Source organism: Rhincodon typus, chromosome 6, assembly GCF_021869965.1.
Source record: "Rhincodon typus isolate 14 chromosome 6, sRhiTyp1.1, whole genome shotgun sequence".
Lineage (NCBI taxonomy): Eukaryota > Metazoa > Chordata > Chondrichthyes > Orectolobiformes > Rhincodontidae > Rhincodon > Rhincodon typus.
In genome coordinates, this window is record NC_063337.1 from 56885985 (window position 1) to 56913044 (window position 27060).

Genomic DNA, 27060 nt, shown 5'->3' on the forward strand with positions numbered 1-27060 from the left:
CCCCAGGAATCAGTGTTGGGATTTCAAAGCTTATGAATAACATGAAACTTAGCAGCATTGTGAACCGTGAGCAGGATAGCTTAAAAGGAACAAGTTGATGGAATAGGTGTGGAGATGGCAATGAAGTCAATGCACAGATTTTCAGTGAGTCATTTGGTGGGAGTAACATGGAGAAACAATTGAAAATAAACAACACCATCTAAAGGAGGTGTAAGTGTCAGAGCTGAGGGACCCGTGTACCTATGTACAGAAGTCATTGAAGGTGGCAAAATAAGATGAGAGTGTGGTTTAGAAAACACACAGTATTTATGACATTATTAATAGAGACACTACATGGAGGAACAAAAAGTTATGTATAACTTGTTTAAAACCCTGATTTACACAATTCTCCAGGAGTGTGTCCAGCTCTGAGCAGTGCACTTGGCAGGGCACTAGAGAGAAAGAACGATTCCAGGGCTGAGGGCTTCAGTTATGAGAAAAATTGAAAATGTTGGGAAGACACAACAGAGGATACTTGATAGAAGTATTCAAAGTCACGAGGGATTTGGGCAGAATAGATAAGGAGAAACTGCTCCCATTCATGGGAGTACCAGAGACAACAGGGCACAGACTTTAAGTAATTAGCAAAAGAAGCCAAAGTAGAGGGAAATACTTCTGCACAAAGCAAGATCTGGAATGCACTGTTCAATTGAAGTTCAAAAGGAATTAGATTTATTTGAAAAGAAGAAATGCACAGGGTTAAGAGGAGAATTTGGGGGATGGCTACACACAAATTTCTCAGTCAGAGGGCCACTGTAGACATGAATAATCTCCCTCTGTGTTGAAAGAAATTCTATGATTTTGTGATCAATTAACATGCTTCCACTTAATTGATATGTAGAGTACAAAGAACTGTCATGTCCTAGCAGTTTGAAGATATTCCCAAAAATCTGAATAATAAAAGCTGAAGTCAGCAGCTTAGAAAAAAAAGGCAACAAAATTAGAAACAAAATTTCATAAGTTTCAATTATAAAAAGCAAAACATACACAATAAACCAAATATACTTGACTCAAATAAAATTTACATTGTAAAACAGTAAATTTGTCACATTTCTAGAATTATGAATACTAAACTTTCAGTAAACAGAGTTTTGCTTTGGTACAAGCTGCAGTGAATTATTCTCGATTGTGACATTTCACAAATTTTGTATTTATTATGTTTACAATAACCACTTCACTTACTCTGTCCAAGCTTAAAATTTGTAATGATTGACAAAAGTCATGCTAGTAATAAAAAAAATCTCCCACTTCTCTTCACGTTCTCTATGAAAAAAAAGTCCATCAAAAGCCTTTCATAAACTTTATAACTTACCATTGTAGCAGGATTCCAGGTAGTAGTAGGAGCAAGCTTTGGCTGCCAGTTGGTTCCTCCAGTCAACTTCTTTTCCCCAGGCTGGTTCCAATGAAGATCACTTCTTAGGCAAAGGATAATCATTTAATCAATGGTTCTCCACGTGGGCGTATTAATCAGGCATCACAATACATTCATGCACATTGGTTCAATCAAATAACAGACCAAACTAAACAGCAGGCAAGTAAAATTGTATAGGCCCCTTGAGGCAAAGGAATTGTAGCCACAAAACTAAATTGAAGCCAAACTTTTCACAGAACATCGTCTCTTCACCTCAGTGATAATTATGTTCAAGCAAAAGATTGCTCTGCCTTAGCTTTAAAGATCATTGATGCAGGCTAGCATCAAAATTGGTTTCAAACTATTCTTAGTGTCCAGTGGGTACATAGATTTTATAAACTCTTGCCATGGACAGTGTTGCTAAGTAGCATCAAGGCTGTTCCTTGAGTAATATACTTTTATAACCAGTCCCATGGACAGGTGTGTTCAGCAAATCCTGTAATGCAATGACGATCACAAACTCATCTCAACAAATAATGAGACTTGGAACGTGTCACTGGATTCAGACTGCTGGACACTGCACACAGTTGGATAAAATCAAGTTTAAAAAAATTGTGGGTAAAGCTCCTGGGCATAGTCATCCACGAAGAAAGGTAGAATACACAAAGCCTAATTTTAATATATTGACAGTGAGACTAGGTTTTTGGCATTTTATTTATCAATTTTAAGGTGTCTTTTTAAAAGGTTGTTTCTTTGTAATTACGATTCAAGCAACTGAAAATTTAAAAGTAGAAAGGAAACACACAAACCAAGATCAAAAATAGCAACCCATTGACTGAAATTGAATTTAAAACCGTGTAAGCTAGAATCCACAAACTGAGATTCTGCTGGCAAGTCACTAAAACATAAAATGGACCACACTTGGATATTATATGGTACATTCCCCTAATCAGCTGAAGTGCCACTCTACGTCTTTTTTTGAAAACAAGTCAGTATTCATTTTTTGTATTTAGCAAGCGGTATCAAGTACTTTGAGACAATTTTAAATGTCTTTGTGATCACTTACCAAGAGATGTAAGATACAATAATGATCCAAGTACTAAAGGATTTGGGCTAGTTAAAAAATATTTAACTAAAAACATGCTTTCAGGGTTCCATCATTAATGCTTCAATTTGTGTACACACAGTAAGTCACGCAGGTTCAGTAGATTGCTGCATTGAAAAGCCGCCAAAAAGAATCAGTTTCAGTTGTTTTGATAAACATGCATTAAGATTGTTCTTACTTTTTTGTGGATCCATTTCCAATTCCCAAGTCTGCAATATATGAAAATAATTTGCATTACTTAATTTTCACTTATCAAACACTGATAAGGGCATATCTGCATGCAGTGAAAATACTTACTGCCTACAAGGTTGGCCAACGATGAATCCAAATCTTCTCCTACAAGCTTGCCTGGTTGCTCCTTTGCAAGTGGCTGAGACTGATTCTGCAAAGCTATTGTTGGTTTCAAGAGTCCACCTAATCCATCAAAGTCTTTGGAGGTCAGTAATGCAATATAATTAGAAAAAAAAATTGCTGGCACAACACTTAGTACTCAACCTTTCAAACTTTATTGGTAAAATGTGAAGTCCCAACTCACCCATTTAAGCATGCCAAGCAAAGCCAAGGACCCATATGTATGGATGGTAGGAAAAAAAAAAGATTAGAATAGCATAATATGTTTGTAAAACAAGCCATAAAATACAACTAAAGCATTACATTTGTACTGATTATATACTGACAAGAGGATTAAAAAAAAAATAATAGTTTGATACTGCTTTCAGCCATACTTGAAAAATATCCAGTGTAGCAACATGCAGGAATAGACCAATAGTACTGCATGCAAGAAAAAAAGGACTGGACAAGATAAAATGAAAGATATGCAAATATGCTTGATGATTATTAAATAATTTTCTGGCAGTGTTTCAAATACATGTTCATATACCATTAAAACTCTCAAAATTATTTTTATACAAGGTTTAAAAGTAAAACTAAGACATAGGTAGCCCTGACTAAGAAACACTCGCTCCTCCACATGCCCTAAAACCTTCACTGTATTCTCTGTACAATAACTGAAGTTTCATTATTAACTGACTTGGAAAATAGATACCTCAACACCATTGTCACTTGAGCTAATTAAATTGGAACTCTAGATATTATTTAGCTTCTAATTTTTAGAAACATTGTCCACAATAACACATTTAAAAATAATAATTTTAAGATGTATTAATGTGGGCAGCAGTTATCAGAATGGGACATGATATCATTTTTAATAATTCCTTTGGAAAAGTATTGCAACAATTGTAAATTGTTTTGGTTTGAAATAATAAATTAAATGAGCCAAAGTTAATTTTATGATGTCCAATGTACCATTGTGCCTTTATTTTGGCTTGGTTACGTATCGCAATTTTTGGAAGTCATGTTCTCTGGATGCAAACAACAGCGGTATATGCACAATTCTTTAAAGCAAAGAGGTCAATAATTTATATTGTACATTTATCATGGACCTTCATGAAGAACAGATTATACATGCACAAAATCTCATCACCCACAGTGGCAGAGCAGGGCAATCAACTAGGAATTCCAATTTATAGAATGACATTGCCATATTTGGTCAGATTATTTTTCCCCAATCAATGGGGCATACAAAAAGTGATGTTTCAAACTGTAGTGTTCAACTGGAAGCAGCCAACAAACAATTCAAAGTAATTAAGCATTATAGATCCAATTAACACTCAATTAAAAGACTGAACAAAGGCTTACACATCAAAATAATAGAATCAGGACCATAGCTAATTGAAGTTCTATCCTTATTTACAGCGCTACCTGTTTCAATCTGCTGAAACTGCAGAGATCAGGAAGCCAATGATCACAGAGAAACTGTAGCTAAGCGAAGAACAGATCAGAGTGATGCACATCAAGGAGTCCCTTGGGGAAGTTGTCAGCACAACACGTTAAGGAAGAGACTGGGAAGTAGCAGTAAGACAGAAACACTAAACAATTTAACTTGTGGAAAATTTATCCGTTAAATAATTCCAAAATGCTTGCTAAATATGAGTGAACAAAATTTACCAGCTGGCTATCAATTATACATGGCTACTTTCTCTAGCCACTCCAAAAAAAAAACTTAACCAAAATTTTGTTCCCCCAATTAATTACTCTTTAAAAACTAAGATCAGCCTTCTATTTCCCATTATTCTCAATTTTATGCATTGACGGTCAAAATTGTGAGCAACTGAGAATTCACAAACTACTTTTAAATGGCGGTGAGGATAGTGCTAATAATCAACATTCAATCATGAACTGGCACCAGGAAGGCTCGGAAACGGGTCAAAATCTTAGTGTTGAAACTAAGCAACAGTAGTACAAACAGAAAATAGACACTCAATTTAGAAGTTTATAACACTCAGTTTGGTATCAAGTGAACCATACAGACAATAAGTAAACTAAAGCCTCCTCACAAGCATCTCATGAGTAATTCAATCAGGATCCTTAGAAAACAAGATCGTATGGACAAGTTCCAAACCATCTTAATTATAGTTAAAATAATCTTCATCTTAAGTCAGGATCTCTGAAAAGCTCATTACCTCCTGGACACAAACCTATTGCCAGATTATGAAATCAGCCAGTTATCCTATTAACTCAGGAGGCAAGTGGTTCAGTTCTTAAATGTTTTAAAGCAGACTAATTTCACATAGGTCTGCTCCAATCATGAACATAAAGTAATATCTGACTGTACCAGGCTAAATGCTATGCAGGCTTTGGTTACAACTTCACGAATTTTGATGGTTTGATTACGTTGAGCTCCTGTGCAGCATTCACAACAGAATCAATCCATCCTCAACACTACTCCATCAAATGAGACAAGTGTGCAGTTCCAAATGAAGCCTTGCATTCCAGAATGAGTGAGGGGAAATAAAATCAGCTGTGCCAAAGCACTTATTTTCTTTCCTAAAAGGAGGGGGATCCAGGTGATCCTCTCTCATAATCAAAGTTAGTGCTATTTGTTATATAAACTGGCAAAGAAAGAGGGTGATGGATGATATCATGGTGTAAAATGTTTTCCATTTAAATATTAGACGCCAATTTCAGTAAAAGGATTTGCATTAGCATACACAGAAAAATTATTTGATAAATTTGTGGCACTCCATATAACGAAGACAATATCCTTACCACCAGAATCAATGATGCTGTTGGTTGTGGAAGTTGATTTAGTCCCAAATACGGACTCAAAGTCAACATTAAGGCTTGTTGATGATGGTGCCTGAGTAGCTGGCGAGGGATTGAACCCTAAAAATACAACCAAGCATTGTTATTATAGACTGGATAATTCAATAACATACAAAAAATGGCCCTCATAATTCAGTTAAGCCTTCTCATTCTTAAGTTTTATCTCAATGCATGAACAAACGTGCATTTTAATTAAACATCTGCTCTTGACTACATTGTTTTATGTGCTAGAAACAATATTTTTTACACAAGATTTAGAAACAGCTCAGTCACATTTACCGAAGAAGCATTCCACAAAAAAAAAAAAAAAATCTTCAACACTGGGCAGCACGGTGGCTCAGTGGTTAGTACTGCTGCCTCACAACACCAGGAACCCGGGTTCAATTCCACCCTCGGGCGACTGTGCGTGGAGTTTGCATATTCTCCCCGTCTGCGTGGGTTTCCTCTGGGTACTCCAGTTTCCTCCCACAGTCTAAAGATGTGCAGCTTAGGTGAATTGGCCATGCTAAATTGCCCGTAGTGTTCAGGGATGTGTAGCTTAGTGGGTTCTAGGGGGATGGTCTGGGTGGGATATTCCAAGGGTCAGTGTGGACTTGTTGGGCCGAATGGCCTTTTTCCACACTGTAGGGATTCTATGATCTATGCCCATGCTAGCTAACGTCAGTGAGGCCTCCAACGAAGCGATGTTGTTCTACTCCACTTGGAATTTATATTCTCCGGTCCGTCATGATGAGCAGTATCATTTCTGGCTTTGTTCTATGTGGGTTTGTATACGGGGTCCAATTCTATATGCTGTTGATTGCATTATGGTTTGAGAACCATGCCTCTAGGAATTCCTGTGCAGGTCTATTCCAGAATACATGAACATCAGCTAGCAGCAAAACAACACAACAAACTTTCCTTAATATTGGTACACTTGGACAACGTCACCATAGTAGCCCAAGGCAAAAACAGACACTCACGGGAATTCCTAGCAGTATGGTTCTCAACCCATTACGCAATCAACAAACATATAGAATTGGACCCATTTACAAACCCATACAGAACATAACTGGAAGTGACACTGCTCATCATAACCGACCACACAGTATAAATTCCAAGCGGAGTAGAACAACATCGCTTCATCAGAGGCCTCACTGATGATGTTACCTAGCCTGGTGACAAAACGTCTGAACAAAAACAAATCAGCTTGGCGAGCAAGTCAGCAACCTCATTGGCAAGGGAGTTTCTGTTCTTAACAGGATTCCTGCCTACAGGATGCAGAAATGAGAATTACTTCAAACAACAAGAAAAATGGCATGGTGAATGTAGATATACACTCTGAACTTCTGCGTGGTTGGTATGAATGCAACATAATTAAGCATTGCAACAGCAGTAAAAAAAAACTGCCTGAAGAAAGAATGTGGAGCAGTAATTCAATGTTTAAAACAACTGTTAGTATCAGCGCCTTTATAATGCAAACAGTGTAGGCTTGTACCCACTGAAGTTTAGCAGGGTAAATGATGACTTGTTTGAAACAAGACATTTCCTCTTGTGCAAGAATCTAGAGCAAGGGTCATAGGTTAAAATAAGGGTCTGCCCATTAAAGACAAAGATAAGGAATTTTTTCCCCTCACAACAGGTTATGAGTCTTTCTTCCTTAAAAGGCAATGGAAGCAGAGTCTTTGGACATCAAGGTAGAGATAGATAGGTTCTATTAAACAAGTCAGTGAAAGGTTATTGCAGGAGGAAATGGAGTAATCAGATCAGTCACAATCTTATTGCCTAGCAGAGCAGGCTTGAGGGCCAAGTGGCTGAATCCCACTCAACTCAATATCAGAAGTAACATGACCAAGACACAGAATGAAGCAGCTGATCTAATTGGAATGTGGAACTTGCTATCACATAGGGTAACTGAAGTAAATAGCTTATCTGCCTTAAGAGAAAGTTAATTAACTAGCTGAAAGAGAAAGACATACAGATAAAGTTGGACTGAATATGGTGGGAATAGGTTTTTGTAAAACATCAGCATGGACAGGCCAGATGGTCTATATGGCCTTTTTTCGAGGTTGTAAATTCTAAGTAATGTAACGTAACACAAGAATATGGCAACACAGTGGCTCAATGGTCTGTAGCACTGCTGCCTCACAGTGCTTGGAACCCAGGTTCAATTCCAGCCTCAGATGACTGTCTGCCTGGAGTTTGTGCATTCTACTAGTGTCTACATGGATTTCCTCCAGGTGTTCCAGTTTCCTCCCAGAGTCCAAAGATGCGCAGGTTAGGCGGATTGGCCATGCTCAATTGCTCAGTGTCCAGGGATGTGCAGGCTCAGTGGGCTCGGCATGGGAAATGCAGTGCTATGCAGATAGGGTGGGTTGGGTCTGGGTGGGATGCTCTTTGGAGGTTTGGTTTGGACTCAATGGCCAAATGGCCTGCTTCCACACTGTAGCCATTCTATGAACATAAAAACTAAGCTCAGAGTAGGCAATTCAGTCCCTCAAGCCAGCTCCTTCATTTAACATGATCATGGCTAAACTCATCTCGGCCTCAACTCCACTTTTTGGACCTCTCGACACAGCCCTTCAATCCACTACTAATTAAAAGTTTGTCTCTCTATCTACCTCAAATGTATTCACTGCACTCTGGGGTAATGAATTCCACAGATTTGAGCCATGGAGAGAAAGAATTCCTCTTCATCTCAGTTTTAAACCTGCCAAAAACTATGGCCTCTTGTTCTAGTTTTGTTTTGAATAAGATCAACTCTCACCACAACATAAAATCACTTGGAGAATTGTACAACAGGAAGTCAGAGAAATCATTTTGTTCGATTCCAAGACAAAATATGCCAAACAAACGAGAAACCAGGGTCCCTGGCGCTATCTTTAAAAGGTTGTTCAGCAACCTGGTCAAGCACTTATAATTCCTCAGGGCTACATGGTATCTATACCAGATTATAGGAGACAGGCAAGAGAGGAGATTGCTGGGGACTTGACCAAAATCTTTGTATCCTCATTAGCCAATGGAGGGGTCCCACAGGACTGGCAGGAAACTAACGTTGTTCCTCGGTTCCAGAAGGGAAATAGCGAATAATCCAGGAAACTAGACTGGTGAGTCTCACATCGGTGGTTGGGAAGCAATGGAGAGAATTCTTAGAGATTGGATTTACATGCATTTGGAAAAGCATGGCCTAATTAGGGACAATCAGTGTGGCTTTGTGGGGGGCAGGTCATGTCTTACTAACTAGATTGAAATTTTCACGGTGCTGATAAAAGGTGATCGATGACAGTAGAGCAGTAGATGTTGTCCCTCATGGTCGGCTCATCCAGAAGATTAAGATGCATGGAATTCACTGTGACCTGGCTCCGTGGATGCAGAATTGGCTTGCCCATAGAAGGCCAAGGATAGTGGTGGAAGGGAGTTTTCCTGGCCTGAGGTCCGTGACTATTGCTGTTCCACAGGGATCCGTACTGGGACCTCTACTGTTTGTGACTTGGATGAAAATGTAGGTGGGTGGGGTTAATAAGTTTGCAGACGATACAAGATCGGTGGAGTTGTGGATAGTGTAGAAGGTTGTCAACAGATACAACGGGATTATAGATCAGTTGCACATGGAGTTTAATCTGGGCAAGTGTGAGGTGTTGCACTTTGGGAGATCAAGTGTTTAGGAAAAGTATACAATTAGTGGCAGGGACCCTGAACAGCACTTATATACACAAGGATCTTGGGGTTCAAGTCCGTAGCTCCCTGAAAGTGGTCACACAAGTAAATATTGTGGTAAACAAGGCATATGGCATGATTGCCTTTATTGGTCATGGAATTGAGGACGACAGTCAGGATATTATGTTGTAGCTTTAAAAGGCTTTGGTTAGGCCACACTTAAGAGTACTGCATTCACATCTCGTTGTCACATTACAGAAAGGATGTAGGAGTTTTGGAGAGGATGCAGAAGAGGTTCACCATGATGCTGCCTGGATTAGAGGATATGAGCTGTAAGGAGACTTCGGTTGTTTTCTCTGGAGTGGCGGAGGCTGAGGGGAGACTTGACAGAAGTCTATAAAATTATGAGATGCATAGTGTTAATGGTTGGAATTTTTTTCATGGCATTGAAATATCTAATACTTGGGGCAGTGCATTTAAGGTGAGGGAGGAAAAGTTCAAAAGGAGATGTGAAGAGCAAGTATTTCTTAAAAACAGAGTGGTCGGAGTCTGGAACTGGCTCTGGCTCCCAGAGGTGGCGGTGGAAGCACATACAATAGGGGTATTCAAGAGACATTTAGATAAGCACATGAATATACAAAGAATGGAGGAATATTGACCAAAGGCAGGCAGAAGGGATTAACTTAGTTTGGCATCATGTTCGGCACAACATCGTGGGTCGAAGGTCCCATTCTGTGCTGTACAGTTCTAAATTTCATATTCACATGTTGCTAGGTGAGAGATCAATATAAAATGGTGTCATAGATCAACATGCCCACTCCCTTGACTGGTTACTGTGGAAAACCAAAACAAGCTTTCTAGTTGTGTGTCTTGACTTTCCTTTCAGTGCAAAGGCATGTACTGTGGGAGACATTTTCTTCCTTGGATTGCTACAGTGTTCTGCCAAAGCTCAACATAAGCTGGAGGAACAGTACTTAGGTATTTTACAGCCAACATTTCCTCTAAGCTGTGTGGCTACACATGTGTACAGCCACTCCAAGTGTCCATGCACACAGTCATCAGCAAGCCAACACCATCTGCAGCACGAACTTGCAGTTCCGGAAGTTGATAGCCTGCACAGACCTCAGAGGTTTAAACATATGAAGAAAAATAGCTGGAACACTGTTTACAGCCGTTAAAACGCAATTTTGACTTCTACAACTTCAAAAGGATGACCCATTCTCCATTTCTCATCCAACTCCACTCGCCCCAGCCAGGATTATTTGTGTCTTGTTGGCTTGCTCTCAGCAAAGATGTTTCCCTTTCTCTGTACAATTACATCTATTTTACATATTTATCACTGCATTATCATATCATTGGCTCTGTGTTTTGCTCTGGACACACACACCATTTATTTCATTTGTTCCTCCTCCCCCGGTCACTGCCATAAGAACCAGCACTTGAGCTCATTTCAGTTCCAGAGTCATAATGGCCTCAATGTTAACTCAGTTCTCTCTCTATTGATGTTGCCAGGCCTCTTGATTTTCTCCAGCACTTTGTCATTATTTCACATTTCCAGCATCTGCAGTATTTTGCCTTTATTCAAGTATTATAAGCCTGTTAGCTCTGGCTGAGGGAGCAAAGTGCTAAGAGGGAAGGCCGGGATACTGTATGCATTCAAGTAGGGAAGTGAGTGTGCATGCAGTCACTGACCATGGAACATGCCTTGAAATGTTGGTACTGGGTGTTCGAGATGGAAGTCAGGAGGAGTAAGCAACAGATTAGAGTCGCTATGTACCTGCTTCAAATTACATAACAGCACCCTTTTTCCATTCAATGGGAGGTAGAATGGGAGCCTGGATATTAATGAGGTGAGATTAGGTAGGAATTAGAGCGATAATGATTGATAATCCCCATGAATAGCTCTCTCATCGCTCTCTATCTTGACCTTAATTGGAAAATACAACCTGTTGCTCTCGACATCAAGAAAAGGCCTTGCTCAATTTCTCGTGTGGTTCCCGCCATAGCCCAAGTCATTCAGGGCCTGGGAAGATTCCATCTATTGTCTCACATTCATCTAAGTTATCTACTTCAATTTCTATTTATCACTGCATCATTATACGACTATCATCATTGGGGGATTAGCACAACCTAATATGTTTATAGTGTAAACCCAAATGAAAAAATACTGTTGCATTTTCCATTTTGGACAAGGATCTGAGCTTCCCAAGAAATCAAACAGAGTAAAAATGTCCCCTTTTGCAAATATGCGGTTTGTCACTGAGTTAAAGCAATGAAAGTCAATGTGGATTTTTAAAAATGGGACACGAGTGTCAATGGCTGGATCAGGAATTATTGCCAGTACCTAATTACCCTGGATGGAGAATTGGCTTGATAGAGAATTTTTGGATGGTGTTCACATGCATCTGCTGTTGTTGTGCTTCTACGTGGGGGAGGTCACAGTGCACCTTGTAAATGGTAAATACTGCTGCCACTATACATGAGTGGTGACGGGAGAGCGTGGTGAAGATTGCAGACGGGGTGCCAATCAAGCAGGATGTTTTGTCTGGGATGGTAACAAACTTGGAGTTTTGGAGCTACAATCATCTAGGCAAGTAGAGAATATTGCATCATACTCCTGACTCGGGCCCTGTAGGTGGTGGACTGGCTTTGGGGAACATGTACTGTGCTACTTACCACACACAATTCCTCGCCTCTGATGTGCTCTTGTAGCCACACTATTTGCTGCATTAGATCAAGTCAAATTAGAGAGGTTTGTATACAGCATTAGGTGCAAGAGGAAAATCTTCCAGCTATAATCAGCAACATAATTGGGTGTGTGAATTTATATTTTTTCCTCAGGAATTCAAGAGATTTTTATTGCCTCATGTTTATTTGGTCTAACAAATCAGCTTTAACTCACTGATGAAAGTGTTTTACACTCTACGTTTAGATTAGAACCGTAGAAGAATTGGTTCATAATTTGTTCCCTGAATAGCTGTGTGAAGTGCGAGTACTGTAAACTAAGCACAACATATAAAACTAATGTCTCAAGTTTGGTTTTCCCCATGTCGTATACCACTACTGATATTTATTTAGGGGAGGAGGTACAATCCACTTGGGTATATGAATGAAAAAGGTTTAAAAGGGATATGGGCCAAAAATGTTGGCAAATGGGACGAGGTCAGATTGGAATGTCTGGTTGGAGTGGACGAGTTGGACCAAAAGATCTGTTTCCACGCTGTGAGAATCTGTACCAAAACAGTACTTAAATAAATGTACAAAAATGTATTTTAAGTATCACATTGTCCAAAACATGTCAAGAACTTTGGAGACACTGGCCTACTTCACGTGTAAATGAAAACATAGCAATTTAGCACACAATAAACTAACAAAAGATTACACCTAACAGGTTACTGCATTGGAAACAAGCAGCTGTGAAAAACCTACCTGTGAATAGACCAGCTACAGCAGAGGGCTCAGTTCTAAACTGGGAAGCATTAGAATAGGCTGGAGGACCACAGAAGGAATCTGACAGATACATGTGCAAAGAAATAGGACAGAAAAATAAGTAGACGTTACTTAGCAGAGGATTGAAGATCAGGCACAAGTAGAAATAAGACAGAGAAAAGTCCAATTTATTAGTTAATTGCACGTCATAGACAAACTAAACCACACACTGTTCAATTTTTAACAATAGCTTACTAACCTATAACTACAATTCCACTTTCATTTTAGACATCAACACATTGATAGATAACTCCTAAACAGTAATGAGTATTTGCACTGAATACACCAGACTACAGACTAAACAGTTCAGAAGCTTATTTCAGCTGACTGTGTTCTAGCATATTTTCACATCTATAAAGTAAAAAAAGGTCTCAAACTCAAAATGCGATACTCATCCCCTTTGCCATTTTAAAACTACCAAAGCTCAACAGTAAACACCAAACATGTGACAATACAGCACAGAATATACTTGTCCAAATTGGAAACAAAAAGGAAATCTGGTATTTTGTTTAAGATGCAGTCTTTGAAGTTTTTTCATTGAAATAATTAATCAAAAAAGTCAGGTAGCAGCCAATTGAGAAAATATTTGATTGAGACATCTATAATAGCAAAAGTAAGAGCAAAATGTTCATTTGTCCACCAAATCAAAAATAAGAAAGAACTAGAGAAAGGCAGAAAGAGATGAATGAAAAAGCAAATCAAAATGAAAACCCTGCATCTTAATGCATGTAACACTTCACTTCCAGATATCAACTTCTAAAGTTTAGACACATGCTGACAAAACAGCAAACAATTTTCAGATGACAAAGTTCAACAAGTAAGGTTTGATTCACGTTTTTGCTTGTGTTAGTTAAGAAAAGAATGTTCAGAACATATTTATACACAACAAATGGTCAAAGGAGCCTCAAACAAAATGTAATGAAAAATGAAACCAACCTGAGGAAAAATGCGATCAAACGTAGGGTTTAGTTTTTCTATTAGAAAGGTATTCTGAATAGTGTGGTTCATTCGCGCTGACAACTGAAGACTTCCAAACAAAGGTGCAAAGAATTGACAAGACTACATAATAGACTGGATCAAGCACAATGGAGCCTTCAGGAGGTGATATACATTACAATATTTTCCAGCAACGTAAGTGTGGAGCAAAGTCATGGAGAATTTAGAAACAGGCATATTGATTTCAACTGAACATGGTGTTCAGCTTCCAAAAGTCTGGACTTATCCAGGACTAGATGATGCACAGGTACAGCACTCTAAACATCACAAATACAGTTAGAAGGTCAAAGGAGAATTAGAGTTCAGTGCACATGTGAAAAATCAACCATATATCTGCTGATGATATCACTGAAGGCATTGAGATAACAGTGATGGTCAGTAACAACAGATGTTGATGGGAGGTAACAATGCAGGAGACAGTTATTGCTGCAGATAAATTATTGTCACCATATTGGTTGCAACGCCAGAGGAAAAGCAGTTTAAAAAAAGTGCAGAGACTTGTACTTATGCAAAGTTTTTCACATTAAGTGAATGCCCTATTTATCTTTAAAATGGACAAGTTAGACTTTTTACATCCACTTGAGCAGCAAACAAATCCTCAGTTTAGCATCTCATAGCAAAGACAGTGCAGCACACCTACTACAGTGCACTGGAATGTCAGCTTTGACTTTTGCACTGAAGACCTAGAATGGGACTTGAACCCAGAGTCTTACAACCCAAAAGCACGAGTGCAACCAACTGAGCCCAAGATGGGCGGCACGATGGCTCAGTGCTTAGCACTGCTGCCTCACAGTGTCTGGGACCCAGGTTCGATTCTGGCCTCTGTCAACTGTCTGTACAGACTTTGCACATTCTCCCAGGGTCTGCATGAGTTTCCACGAGGTGCTCCAGTTTCCCCTCTCAGTCCAAAGATGTGCAAGTTAGGTGGATTGACCATGCTAAATTACCCAGTGTTCAGGGATGTGTAGATCAGGTGCACTGGCTATGGGAAATGCAGGTTTAGGGGGGATGGGTCTGGGTGGGGTGCTCTTCTGAGGGTCAGAATGGGCTTGTCAGGTTTCACGCTGTGGAGTTCTATGATTTTTGTGATACTTTAATTTTATTTTACCTGGAAATGAATGTATTAGTCATATTGGAGTTCCATTTTTGGGTATACGAGTCAGACCAGTATGTGTAACTTGCAAGTTTTACTGTTTTTTTCCTTCTGGGAATCTTGTGAAATAGATTGCTTAAGAGCATTTGACAAAACAAAAATGTGTACATTAAAAGTCCCAAACAGACAGGCAGACAAGAAGCACTTGCAACTTGATGTAGAAATGAATGACAGTTCACTGATGGAGGAAAAATAGTTGCAAATATGGAATTCCTTGGGAAGAAGGAGGGAGTGAATGTAGATATTGCCATGTAAAAAGCCGGTCCAAAGCCTGGCTAACTCAGTCTTGAATATATCAAACGATTGAACCTCCAAACATCAACAATACTCCGAAGAAATTTTTCTCAAATGTTAAATGGGAGACCATTTATTTTGAAGCATGCTCTCTAGTTCTGATTCGTCCCCTGCCCACCCTTTTCAAATGCTGTTAGAACCTTGTGCTTCTATAAAGATCACCTCTCATTCTTCTGAATCCCACTGAGTATGGATCAATCTACTCAAGCTTTTATATTAAAAAAATAATGGTGATATGTGAAGTGCCCGCTTGGCGAGCCAGCACAGACAAGACAGGCTGACTAGTCAAAAGGTTCAACAACACAGAAAGAGACTTTTTGGCCCATCGTGTCCACACTGATCAGCAAAAATCAGGTATTTTAATCTCATTTTTCAGCACTGGGCCCATAACCTGTAGGCTAAGGAATTTCAAGTGCTCATCTAAAGATTTCCCAAGTGCCTTGAGGGTTCCCATCTCTACCACCCTTTCAGGCAGTGAGAGATATCCACAAGCCTGAGTGGATTTCTTTTTCCTCAAATCCTCACCTCACTTAAGCCTCACCTTAAATCAGAGGCAGAGTTTTATTTCTCTCTCTAAGGAAGGAAAACATTTCTCCCTATCTACTTTGTCTACGACTCTCAGAACTTGGTACACTTCAATCAGATTCCTCCCCAGCTTTCTCTGCTTTAAGGAAAACAATCCCAGCCTATCTAGATTCTCTCCACTGCTTAATCACTCCAGTCCAAGCAAAATGCTGGTGCATCGCTTCTTCACCCTCTTCAGTGCAATCACAACCTTCCGAGAATGTGGTAATCAGAACTGCACACAGCACCCCAGCTTTGGCCAAACTTTACAAACAGCTTCATTAAATATAAGAGCAAAAAGATTATAATGTCTTCACTAATAAAGGCAAGTATCCCATATGTCTTCTTAACCACCTTTGGACTGCTTTCAAAGATCTGTGGACATGTACACCAAGGTCTCTCTGATCTTCTGTACTTTCTAGGGTCCTACTATCCAACATGTAATCCCTTGGTAGCACTCAAAATGCATTGCCCCTCACACTTTTCAGAATTAAATTCCATTTGCCACTGTTAAGCCCATGTACACTGTCCTATAGTCTAAGGCTTTCCCTCCTCCCTATTTACACCAATTTTCGTGTTATCTGTGAACTTAGTGATCACACGTCCTACATTCATATTGTGATCATTAGCGAACATAACAAACAGCAAGGGACCGAGTACACAACCCTGTGGTATGCCACTAGACACAGGATTGCAGTTACAAAAACATTCTTTGACCATCACCCTCTGCTGCCTGCCACTGAGCCATTTTTGGATTCATTTCACTAAACTGCCCTGGACCCAATGGGCCCTTAGTGTCTTAAGCAGCCTGCCATGTGAGACCTTGTCAAAAGCCTTACTGAAGTCCACATGAAGTCTACATCAACTGCATTGCCCTCATTTATATACCTAACCATCTCCTTGTTAAATTCAAATCAATTGTTAGACATGATCCCTACCTGACAAAGTTATGCTGACCAACCTTGATTAATCCTTGTCACTCGTGGCAATTAATTCTGCCCTTCAGAATTTTTCTCTATACTTTTTCCTACCGCAGATGTCAGGTTCACTGGTCTGTAGTTTCCTGGTTTATCCCTACCACACTTAGAATCAGAGTCATACAACACAGAAACAGACCCTTCGTTCCAACTAGTCCAAGCTGAACATAATCTCAAACTAAATTAGTCCTACCTGCTGGCTCCTGGCCCATATCCCCACAGACCTTTCCTATTCATGAACTTATCCAAATGTCTCTTAAACGTTGTAATTGCACCGACATCCACCACTTCCTCAGGAAGTTCATTCCACACGTAAACCACCCTCTAAAAAATTTGCCCCTCTTGTCTTTTTTAAAATCTTTCTTCTCACCTTAAAAATGTGCCCCCTCATCTTGAAATCCCCCATCCTAGGGAAAAGACAACTACCATTATCTCTGCCTATACCTCTTGATATTTTATAAACTTCTATCAAGTCGCTTCTCAACCTCGTATGCTCCAATGAAAAGAGTCCCAGCCTATCCAACCTTTCTTTATATTGCAAACCTTCCATACCCAGCAACGTTCTGGTAAACTTCTTTTGAACCCTCTCCAGCTTGATAATATCCTTCCTAGACTGTGAACAGAACGTGACACAGTATTCCAGAACAGGCCTCACCAATGTCCTGTACAACCTCAACATGTCTGCCCAACTCCTATAATCAAAGGACTGACCAATGAAGGCAAGCATCCCAAATGCCTTTAAACCTTCTTGAATAACAGTACAACATTTTCTGATGAAGGGTCTAGGCCCGAAACGTCAGCCTTTCTGCTCCTATGATGCTGCTTGGCCTGCTGTGTTCATCCAGCTCTGCACCTTGTTGTCTCGGATCTCCAGCATCTGCAGTTCCTACTATCTCTGGTACAACATTAGCTGTCCTCCAGTCTCCTGGCACCCTTCATAGAAGATTTGAAAATTAAAGTCAAAGCTCCTACAATCTCCTCCCTTTCTTGCCTCCCACAAAAGTCTGGAATACATCTCACCTGGGCCGAAGATTTAACCACATTCAAGCCTGTTAAAACTGCTATTACCTTCTCGATGCTAATTTGCTCAAATTTATCAGACTACTACTTCCCAGATTTCTAAACCTCCTTTGTCCTTTTTTTTTTATTTTGAATACAGATGCACATAGTCATTTAGAACCTCAGGTGCATCTTCAGGCTCAAAAACAGATTGCTACTTCTATCCTTAATAGGCTGTTCTTGCTGTTGTCCTGCCCCTAACATACTTACAAAATGCCTTTGGAATAATTCTGGACATTATCCACTAGTGTTTTTTCATGTTCCCTCTTTATATCCCTAATTTCATTTTAAGCAAGCTCCTACATTTTCTATACTTCTCTACGACATCAGGTGTTTTGAACCATAAGTATCCACCATAAGCTTCCTTACTTTTCTTCTTACTCCAATCTTGTGCATCTCTTCACATTCAGGGTTCTCTGCACTTGTTGGTTTCATTCTTCACATTTGCAGTAAGGTGTAGGGCCTGCAGCCTTACTTTTACCTAGCTAAATGTCTCCTATTACCCTGATATATCCACCTCAGAAGTCTCCTTTTGTGTTGTAAAATTCTGTGAACTTCAAAAGATCACCTCAGTGCAGGATGTTTTGGCAGCTGGAGAAGACTGACTTTGGTTGATCAACACCTTGAAGCAGACATGGAGTCTAATGTGCAATGTCAGGATGGGCAGGAGTTGACATGGAGGGTACGAGGAACTGTCGGACATAAGCAGGGGTTATGAGTTAGCTTGGAGATGGCATGGACAGACAGTGAAAAAGGTCAAATGCTGAGACCTTTAGAACTTATGTTTCAAAAGGCTCCTGAATCCAGGCTCCAGCTCAAAACCACACACAAGGGACCAAGAATCACGAGACCTTGTGATGCCCGTTTGCCTCTGAAAATTGGAAGTTGGGGCTCTAATGTAGAGTGGTGGCACTAAGAAATGCATACCCCTGCAAAGGAGGTGGCCATGTGAGAACTGTAGGGTGTAAGGTTTGCTATCTACACTCCTACCTGGAATGGAGTTTGAAGAAAGGGATGAGGTGAGCTTTGTTGTGGATGAAAAGGGAAGAAACTCAACTGCAGAGATTTAGGCAAGGAAGATTGGGATAGGGAGGCGTACGGACAGTTTGATGAAGGATTTTCGCAAGGAAAGAGAGATTGCTGATAGGAAGGAGCATGGGAAAAAGGATCTTTTCCGGTGGTGGTTGATGATAGTTTTGAAGGGGAATGTAACATTTGACAGTGCACACCTTCAGCGTGCATCATGAAATTCATTCCAATTCCCTGTTAAAAGTCTTAAACCATACATCAATAGATTTGTTTAACAAATTCAAATTGCAAGGGGAAGCAGGAAGAATGACAATTCTGACGAATGACAATGACTTCCAGGGGTGATTTTTTAACAAATGTAAAGTCATATTGAATATGAAAATTTCAGCTAAATTTCAAGAGCAAAATGAAAAGAAACAGCTTCTGGGTTACTCGACGAACTTGGGTTCTGAGTATTTCTTTTGTCCGGGATAAACAAACATCTATAAAAAAAACGAAGAATTCAAGAGTGTCACAGTGACACTTTAAAAAATATTGTGTTATGTATTTTAACTAGCCACTGTACATTTACCACTCAGGAGCAAATTATTTCTATATTAAAATATTCCTCACAGGGTAGTACAACTTCGAGAGAATAAGGAACTATGTTCTTACTATTTGGAATTCAAAAATATTGGAAGACAAGACAATTCTGCTAATTAGCAATTTTTTAATTAGAATGATATGCACCCATTATGGTCAAACTGGCCTTCCATCATCTGAAAACAGGGTTGTGCCCAGTTATCTATCCAATTGGTATTTCTCCAATTCTAGTCAAAGACCTAAACAATGTTCCAAATGACTTATGAGCACAGTGGGAAGACCAGCCTTGCTTCTAGTTGCAAAAGGTATATTAAAAACTGCAAGCTGGAGGAGTTCCTTGCTCTCCAGTAACTAAAAGTGTGGGGCAAGGGTCTTCCAAAATTCAATCATTTTTCCTGCAATTTCCCCTGGTGCTAATCAGAATGGTTCAAGCCAGGAATTCTATTGCTTCTGTGACAGCAATTCTTCCAGTAATCATCCAATATCAAGAAGTCAAATTTGTATAGAAAGTGGTATGTATGGCATATTTCCATTGTCAAAGGGCATATCATTTGTTGATAAAGATAATGCTGGGATTACTGCAGCTTGTTCTTGGAAGTGATTACAAATGTGTCTGTAAATTACAAGGTTTTCCAAGAAGAAATAAAACGAATCTAAAATAATGAAGTTTTAACAGATCAAACTTTACTGATTTAAGGAAAAATTGTATATCACCTCCTGTTAAGACACACAAATAATATACTCATGAATAAATGGAATGAAAAATCTACAATTAATGAAATCAATGATCCAAATAATGTCTATAAACTGAACAAATTCTGACCTGACCTACCTGAATAAAATTTTAATGTCTTGGATAAGATTCATTAAATGTACAGAACGTTACTGAATCATGGCTGTGTAAGTTAGATTACTTACTTCCTTAGGAGAGGGCTAGCTCAATTACTTCAACTTTAAAAAAAAAAATCAATCATTCTTATTACTACTTTTAAAAGTATTGTACTATGTTTTCTCAAATCAGAAAACATAGATATTGTACTGGAAAAAAACTTTCCATCTGAATACCTGTGGCAATACGGTCAATCCGAGGAGTGTATTCATAATTTGTGGCAACAGTAGAACTTGGCTCAGTAAAAGGATTGAAATGATCTGGAGAATCAAGAAATTGCATGTCTTCATAGATTCAAATTCTTGAAGTACTATATAAGTTCTAATATAGAATTTTAATTGGTCCTGGTAGAGAACACAACTAAATATGTAGGTCTTTACCAAACATTTCATGGCTATGCGTCCTAGAAGTATAGGTCACACCATCTGAGAAGGCGACAGTGGTATTTAGAACTTCATCAGGTTTCGTAAGAAAAGGATTTAAACTTGGAATGGCTTCATCACCAGCACCAGAAGAGGAGAAAGGATCTATAAACAGCAGTGAAGAAAGCAACAAAACAAGGAAAAGCAAAGAAACAATCAGGTCACAAGACAGAAAAACATTCTAGTCAAGGGACATATATTCAACATTTGAAGCTTTCAATGAGTTTATTGCTCATGTGAAGCCTTATTCTTGCTAAATTTGTGAAATTGTTTGCCAGTACTAGAAAATTTCAATCTGAAGTCTAAAAATTACATTCCCATTGACATAGCCTAATAACCTCTAAAGACTGGGCTGTAGTTTTTTTTTTATTATACACCATTATTCCTGGAAATTTCAAATTGTTCTTGTAAACAAATTATATATTTTAAACACAGTTCGTTCACTCAGAAACTACAGTATCAATACTAAAAATTGCTATGTTCACAGCTCTTCATGCTTGTTTCATCACCATGCATGACCAGCAATAGAAGTTCTTAAATCCAAGCATTAGGATCAACATATTTGCATTAAATGTAGTCCTTCAAGAATTATGCTGCAACTTATTATGTTTCTATGTTAAACTTAAGAGGAGAAATTCTTCTGTCCAAAACAAAAGGGGAAGGTTAGGGAGGCAACAGTTACTCTCCTTTTTCCTTCCTCTCATGTGATAGAGAGAGGACAGAGTGGAGGGAAGAACAGGTATCATTTGTAAAAGAAAAAAAGTGACTGCAAACTTTGATTGAAACGAGAACAAACACGTAGTGGCTTCAACTTATCACATGCATAATTTGCTGTCCTAGCCAAATCCAACCACCTTGGAGAGGGGTTGATGACATGCACAAATTTCAGTACAAGTGTCACAGTTGCAGCTTTAAATTAAGATATGCAGAACACAATTATTGTTACCCGACTACGTTATAACAGGACTTCAACTTCAAATCTACACAGTCCTGACTGCAAATCTTCATAATCTGTGTATGTTAAACTATTTGTAAATATTGCATGATATAAAGATCGTATCAATTATTGATTGGCCATTTGGCTATAACAAATTAAAAATCTCAGCACTCAATCAGCATCTCCTACAATCTTATGTTAAAAAAACCTTTTCTTTATGATCACAAGTAGAAGCCCAAAGTGCCCTCATTGCAATACAACTAAAACTAACTCAAAATTAAAGAAAGACAAATTTTGCTAGTTAGATGCTCTGTGCATTCCAATCTCCCACTGAATCTCTCACTTTATTAGGAACAAAAACAAAGTTGCTGGAAAAGCTCAGCAGGTCTGGCAGCATCTGTGAAAGAAAATACAGAGAGTTAACGTTTTGGGTCTGGTGACCCTTACTCGGAACTGATGGTGGCTGGGAAAACGTCAGTTTTTCTGCATATTGGCATTGTAGCATTGTGAAAACAATCATAGAATACCTACAGTGCAAAAAGAGGCCAATCAGCCCGTCGAATCTGCAATGATCCTCCAAAAAGTACCCGACCCTATTGCTGTATGTACCGTGGCTATGTTTTATCATAGATTTACATCCCTGGACACTATAGACAATGTAGCATGACCAATCCATCTAACCTGTATATCTTTTGGACGGTGGGAGGAAACCATAGCACCTGGAAAAAAACCCAAGCAGACATAGGGAGAACGTGGAAACTCCACACAGACAGACAGTCATCCAAGGCCGGAATCGAACACAAGTCCCTGGCACTGTGAAGCAGCAGTGCTAATCACTGAGCCACCATGCCACCCATCAAAACACCAATGAAATACATCTAAAGCATTAGTGGCCTACGAAAACAGATCAAGAGGCAACCTTAATACTGTTAAGACCAAACTCAAGAGATATGGCCCAGTAGTAATGCCATTGGACTTTTAATCCAGACGCCCAGGCTAATGCTCTGGAACATCGGTTCAAATATGATTACAATAGCTACTCAATTAATAAAATTTGGAATTGAAAGATTGTTTTGGTGACTCGGACAACTAATTTACAAAAACCCATCTGGTTCACTAGCTTTTTGTTTAAACAGGAAACCTGCCATCCTCACCTGGTCTCCCACCTGTACATGTGACTCCAGATATGTAGACACTCCAGATACTCCAGTGGGACAAACGCCACTGGCTGTTGAAGAGTACTTTATATTTTGTACAAGTGTGAAACTGCAGCTGACAAATCCAAATAATCCTCAAGTTTCTTACTTTCTGTTGGCTTGGAAAAATAGATTTTCATAACCAGTTCCTTAGAGAAGTTAGTTAACTGGAAATAATTAAACATAGGACTTAAAAAAAAATTGACAAAATATGGCTTATGAAAAAATGTAAAAATTGAATCCGTTACACATTTTTTTGAATCTATCAAACTGCTTTTAAAGCAACTTAGGGAGGATTTTACCAAAATGTTTTAAGCCATCACCCTCAAGTAGTCAGGTATATTGCAGTGCCATGATCCTCAGAAGGATAGATAGTCAACTTGACTGTTTACTATGGAAACACATTTTTATTAGAATACATCTTCTTATATTTGAACGTCCTTACAGATTCCCACAAGAATTATCTGCACAAAATATCGAAGTCTAAACTACTTTAGATTCTGAAAAACAAAAGGACCAGTTTGCCCCATTTCATCAACCAGTACTTTGGCAGAAAAAAAATGAAGTAAAATACCTATATTATTTCAGGTATTTCAATAGATAATGGTAGACTTGTTTTAAAAGATGCCTTTTATAAAGAGAACCTTATTCCTTGTAAATGTAATCACCTGATCAATTGTACTGACACTGGACTACAATTTCCAAGCCAAACTCAAGACTACAATCAAAAGCATTTGGATGTGCTCACACCGAATTATCCATTATTTTACAATGTTCTTCTTGCAATTATTATTTCAAAAACATTCTTCAATGTTGCTGATTATCACCTTGGTCTCAGGACATCAAACAGATAGTTAATAACAGTTAATTAGCAATTTGAACAGTACAAAAACAACTGTGTTATAAAGAGAAAAAAAACACTTCATACTATTCAATTCATAAGCATATCCCACAGAGGTAAACAGCAACCGAACTGTGCACACTATATATTCCACAAACACATGAAACAACTACACATTAACCATGTCCTTGGAGAATTCCCTGCTTTTCTCAGCGCCCCCAAATTGACAGGATTTTGCGCATTCTTCGGACTGATCAAAAGACAGCAGTTCCAACAATGCAGCATTTTCCTTGACCTAGACTGAAGGATCAGTCTAGCTCATGTCCTGAGGCCCTGGAGTGAGGTTTGAATCAAAAATTATATGCACATTCTGTGACTACTGTAATACACAACCCTCAAAGGCTTTCCATTTGTGTACATCAATCATGTATGGTTGATGAAAACAGCTGCAACCTTTCTGTTTTTGCCATGTTACTCCTTTAGAGAACTCCAAATAACTTGGTTAAGCAGGATTTATCTTTCATGAAACCATGCTGACTCTTCCCAATTCCCTTCAGTCTAATCTCCCAGATATAGCCTCTTTAAACGATCAGTTCCACTTTCCCCATGAAAAATATCAAGACTTGAACACAGGGATAATATTTGCTACTTTACAGTCCGACTGAACCTTTGCAGAACCTAGCGAGTTTTAGAAAATTAACACCAACATATCTTTCATCTGATTAACCAAATTTTTAAGACCCTCAGATGAAGACTATCCAGACCAATTGATATGTTTACCCATTCTTACTCTCTGGAGGGTCACTCACTTTACTTACTTTTCCCATTTTAAAAGCCTATTGAAACTCTTGCTTTGTTTTTATATTTCTAACTAGCTTCCTTTCCTGTTCTAATGTCTTTTTCCTAATTTACCCCTTAGTCATTCTCTGCCATTGTTTATATGCTAACAGTCAACAGACCTACCTGCAACTTACTTTTGGGAATTTGATCCTTTTGCCTTATGTTTGTTGCATTTCCAAACTATTTCAGCAAACCATGGGTGGTAGGCCCTTTAAAATTATTCTAGAATAGTAGGCAACGTACAGATTCTGAGCATTCTGAAATATTCCCTTAAATGTCTGCCATTGCGTGTGTATTGATCTATCCTCTAGCCTAATATACCAGCTCACTTCAATGAGCTCAGTTTTCATAGCAACATAGTTGCTCTTCTTCAAATTTAAAATACTACTCTTTGACATAACCAACTTGTTTTCAAGCAGCATGTAAAATTCAGTCATATTGTGCTTGCTGCTATCTAAAAGGTGCCACTACTGAGATCATTCATTAATCCTATCAAATTATCTAAAACCAAGAGTAATAGAATGTGCTGTTTGATCAGTTCCAGATTGCTGCTCCGAGAATATTTTCGAGAGAGTTTCTATGAAGTCCTCCCCCAGGCTACTGCTGCCAGTTTGATTTTTCTATTCTATAATCAGATTCAAATCATATATGATTATTAATCGCCCTTCATCACAAACATGAAATATTGCTTCTTGTATTCTTTCTCCTTCTTTTTTTGCTGTTCGGGACCCTGAAGACTATTTTCACCAGTGGTTCCCATGCTATTCCTCACTGCACCCAAACAAATTCTACATCCCAATTTCATAAACCAAGGGGCCTCTTAAAGATCAAGGAGGTTGTCTTTGTGTTGAACCCCAGAAGATGAGCAAGATACTAAGTGAATATTTTGCGTCAGTTTTTACTGTGGAGAAAGAAATGGAGTCTAGAGAATGCACTGAAACAAACTGTGTCTTAAAAACAGTTCACCTTCTAGAAGAGGAAGTTCGGGAGGTCTCCAGGAGATTAGATGCCTCTGATCTAACGTATCCCAGAACATTGTGGGAACTAAGGGAGGAAATTACAAGACATCTTGCAGTAATATTTGTATCATCTATAACTAGTGAGGTGCCTGATGTCTGGAGGGCAGCTAATGTTGTACCTTTGGTTAAGGAAGATTATAAGGAGAAACCAGGGTACTATGGACCTCAGAGTCTGATTTTGGTTGTGGGTAAATTGTTGCAGGTGATTATAAAAGATAGGACTGATGGACATTTAGAGGGGCAAAAATTGATTGGTCACAGTCAGCGTGGTTTTGAGAGAGAAAATCATGTCTCACAAACCTGATTAAGTTTTTTGAGCAAGTTACCAAAAAGATTGATGATGGCAGAGCAGATGTCGTTTATTTGGATCTTAGTAAAGCCGCTGACAACGCAAAAGGATCATCTTAGTGCATCCTGGGGACTGGGACAATTGACATCATTTGCCAGTCTTTTCCTCGGCCCACACTGCCCATGACTTTTGCAGTCAGAGATGATGGACCTCATACAAAACTGCCCACCAAGACAGAACAATCTCTGAACTGTATCTGTACAGCAGTTTAAATCTGGCTCTTATTCAAGGGGATCTCAAGACTTTGAACAGAATTAATATCAACAATCAGTAAGCAGTAACATTCAAGCATTTCCACAGACAACACACCAGGAAGTTAAAAGCACTGATTGTACTTGAGAAAATTTAAAGGTAAAGACAATAAGTGATTGATTGGATGAAGATGGAAATGAAATAGCACAAATACATAATACCAGCTTTTAAACCATATATATTTTTGAACTCTTTTCATCATAATGCCAAATGAAGTGGTAGATGCAGGTACAGCTACAACATTTAAAAGACACTTACATAGGTACATGAGTAGGAAAGCTTTAGAGAGATATGGGCCAAGCACGGGCAAGTGAGACTAGTTTAGTTTGGGAAACATAGTTGGCATGGACAAGCTGGACCAAAGGGTCTGTTTCCACGCTGTATGATTCTATGACTGCATGTCTGGCTCACCACTCGAGTGCATTCAACCACTGAAAAACTTTCAATTGCATTCAACAACTATAAAGCAAAACCACGTTCTAAAACAGTCCAAAAAATTGTCAATTTGAAATTTAACCAAGAATGGAGACAACATGTTAGAGAATATTTACATATTCAATAATTTGGAACCAATGACTTAGGATGGAGTGGAATCAAAGGAAGCAAAAATTAAAAGAGTAGCAAGTGTATGTCAGGTAACAGCATACAATGTCTTGGTGCTGAGGGAGAATATCAACTAAACTCAGGATTGAATAACTTAGCAAGATTACAAACAATCTACTTTAGCCAGACAAAGTTACCAGGGCTTTGAACAGAATTAGTCACAAAAGCAGGAAAACCATGGCCAAAGGCATCAATAATGGCTTCAGTATTCAACTGACTGTCACCTCGCATTACTGAAGGATAAAGAGTGCAGTGCCATATCTAAAGACTATA

The 27060-nt window shown here is 38.8% G+C and overlaps 1 protein-coding gene across 9 annotated transcripts in view; it reads right to left on the minus strand.

Moving 5' to 3' along the window:
• picalma (phosphatidylinositol binding clathrin assembly protein a) overlaps positions 1–27060 on the minus strand; it is a 124538-nt gene that overhangs the window by 23014 nt on the left and 74464 nt on the right. For 4 of the 9 annotated variants that reach the window (XM_048598481.1, XM_048598477.1, XM_048598473.1 and 1 more), the window contains exons 13-16: positions 5604–5720; positions 2793–2924; positions 2674–2704; positions 1352–1454 (exon numbers count right to left, since the gene is read on the minus strand). In XM_048598481.1, the coding sequence (XP_048454438.1) occupies positions 1352–1454; positions 2674–2704; positions 2793–2924; positions 5604–5720 (383 nt within the window). Of the gene's footprint in view, positions 1–1351; positions 1455–2673; positions 2705–2792; positions 2925–5603; positions 5721–12725; positions 12807–20504; positions 20589–20708; positions 20856–27060 lie in introns of all 9 variants that reach the window. The other 5 variants (XM_048598478.1, XM_048598474.1, XM_048598482.1 and 2 more) reach the window with 4 other exon arrangements.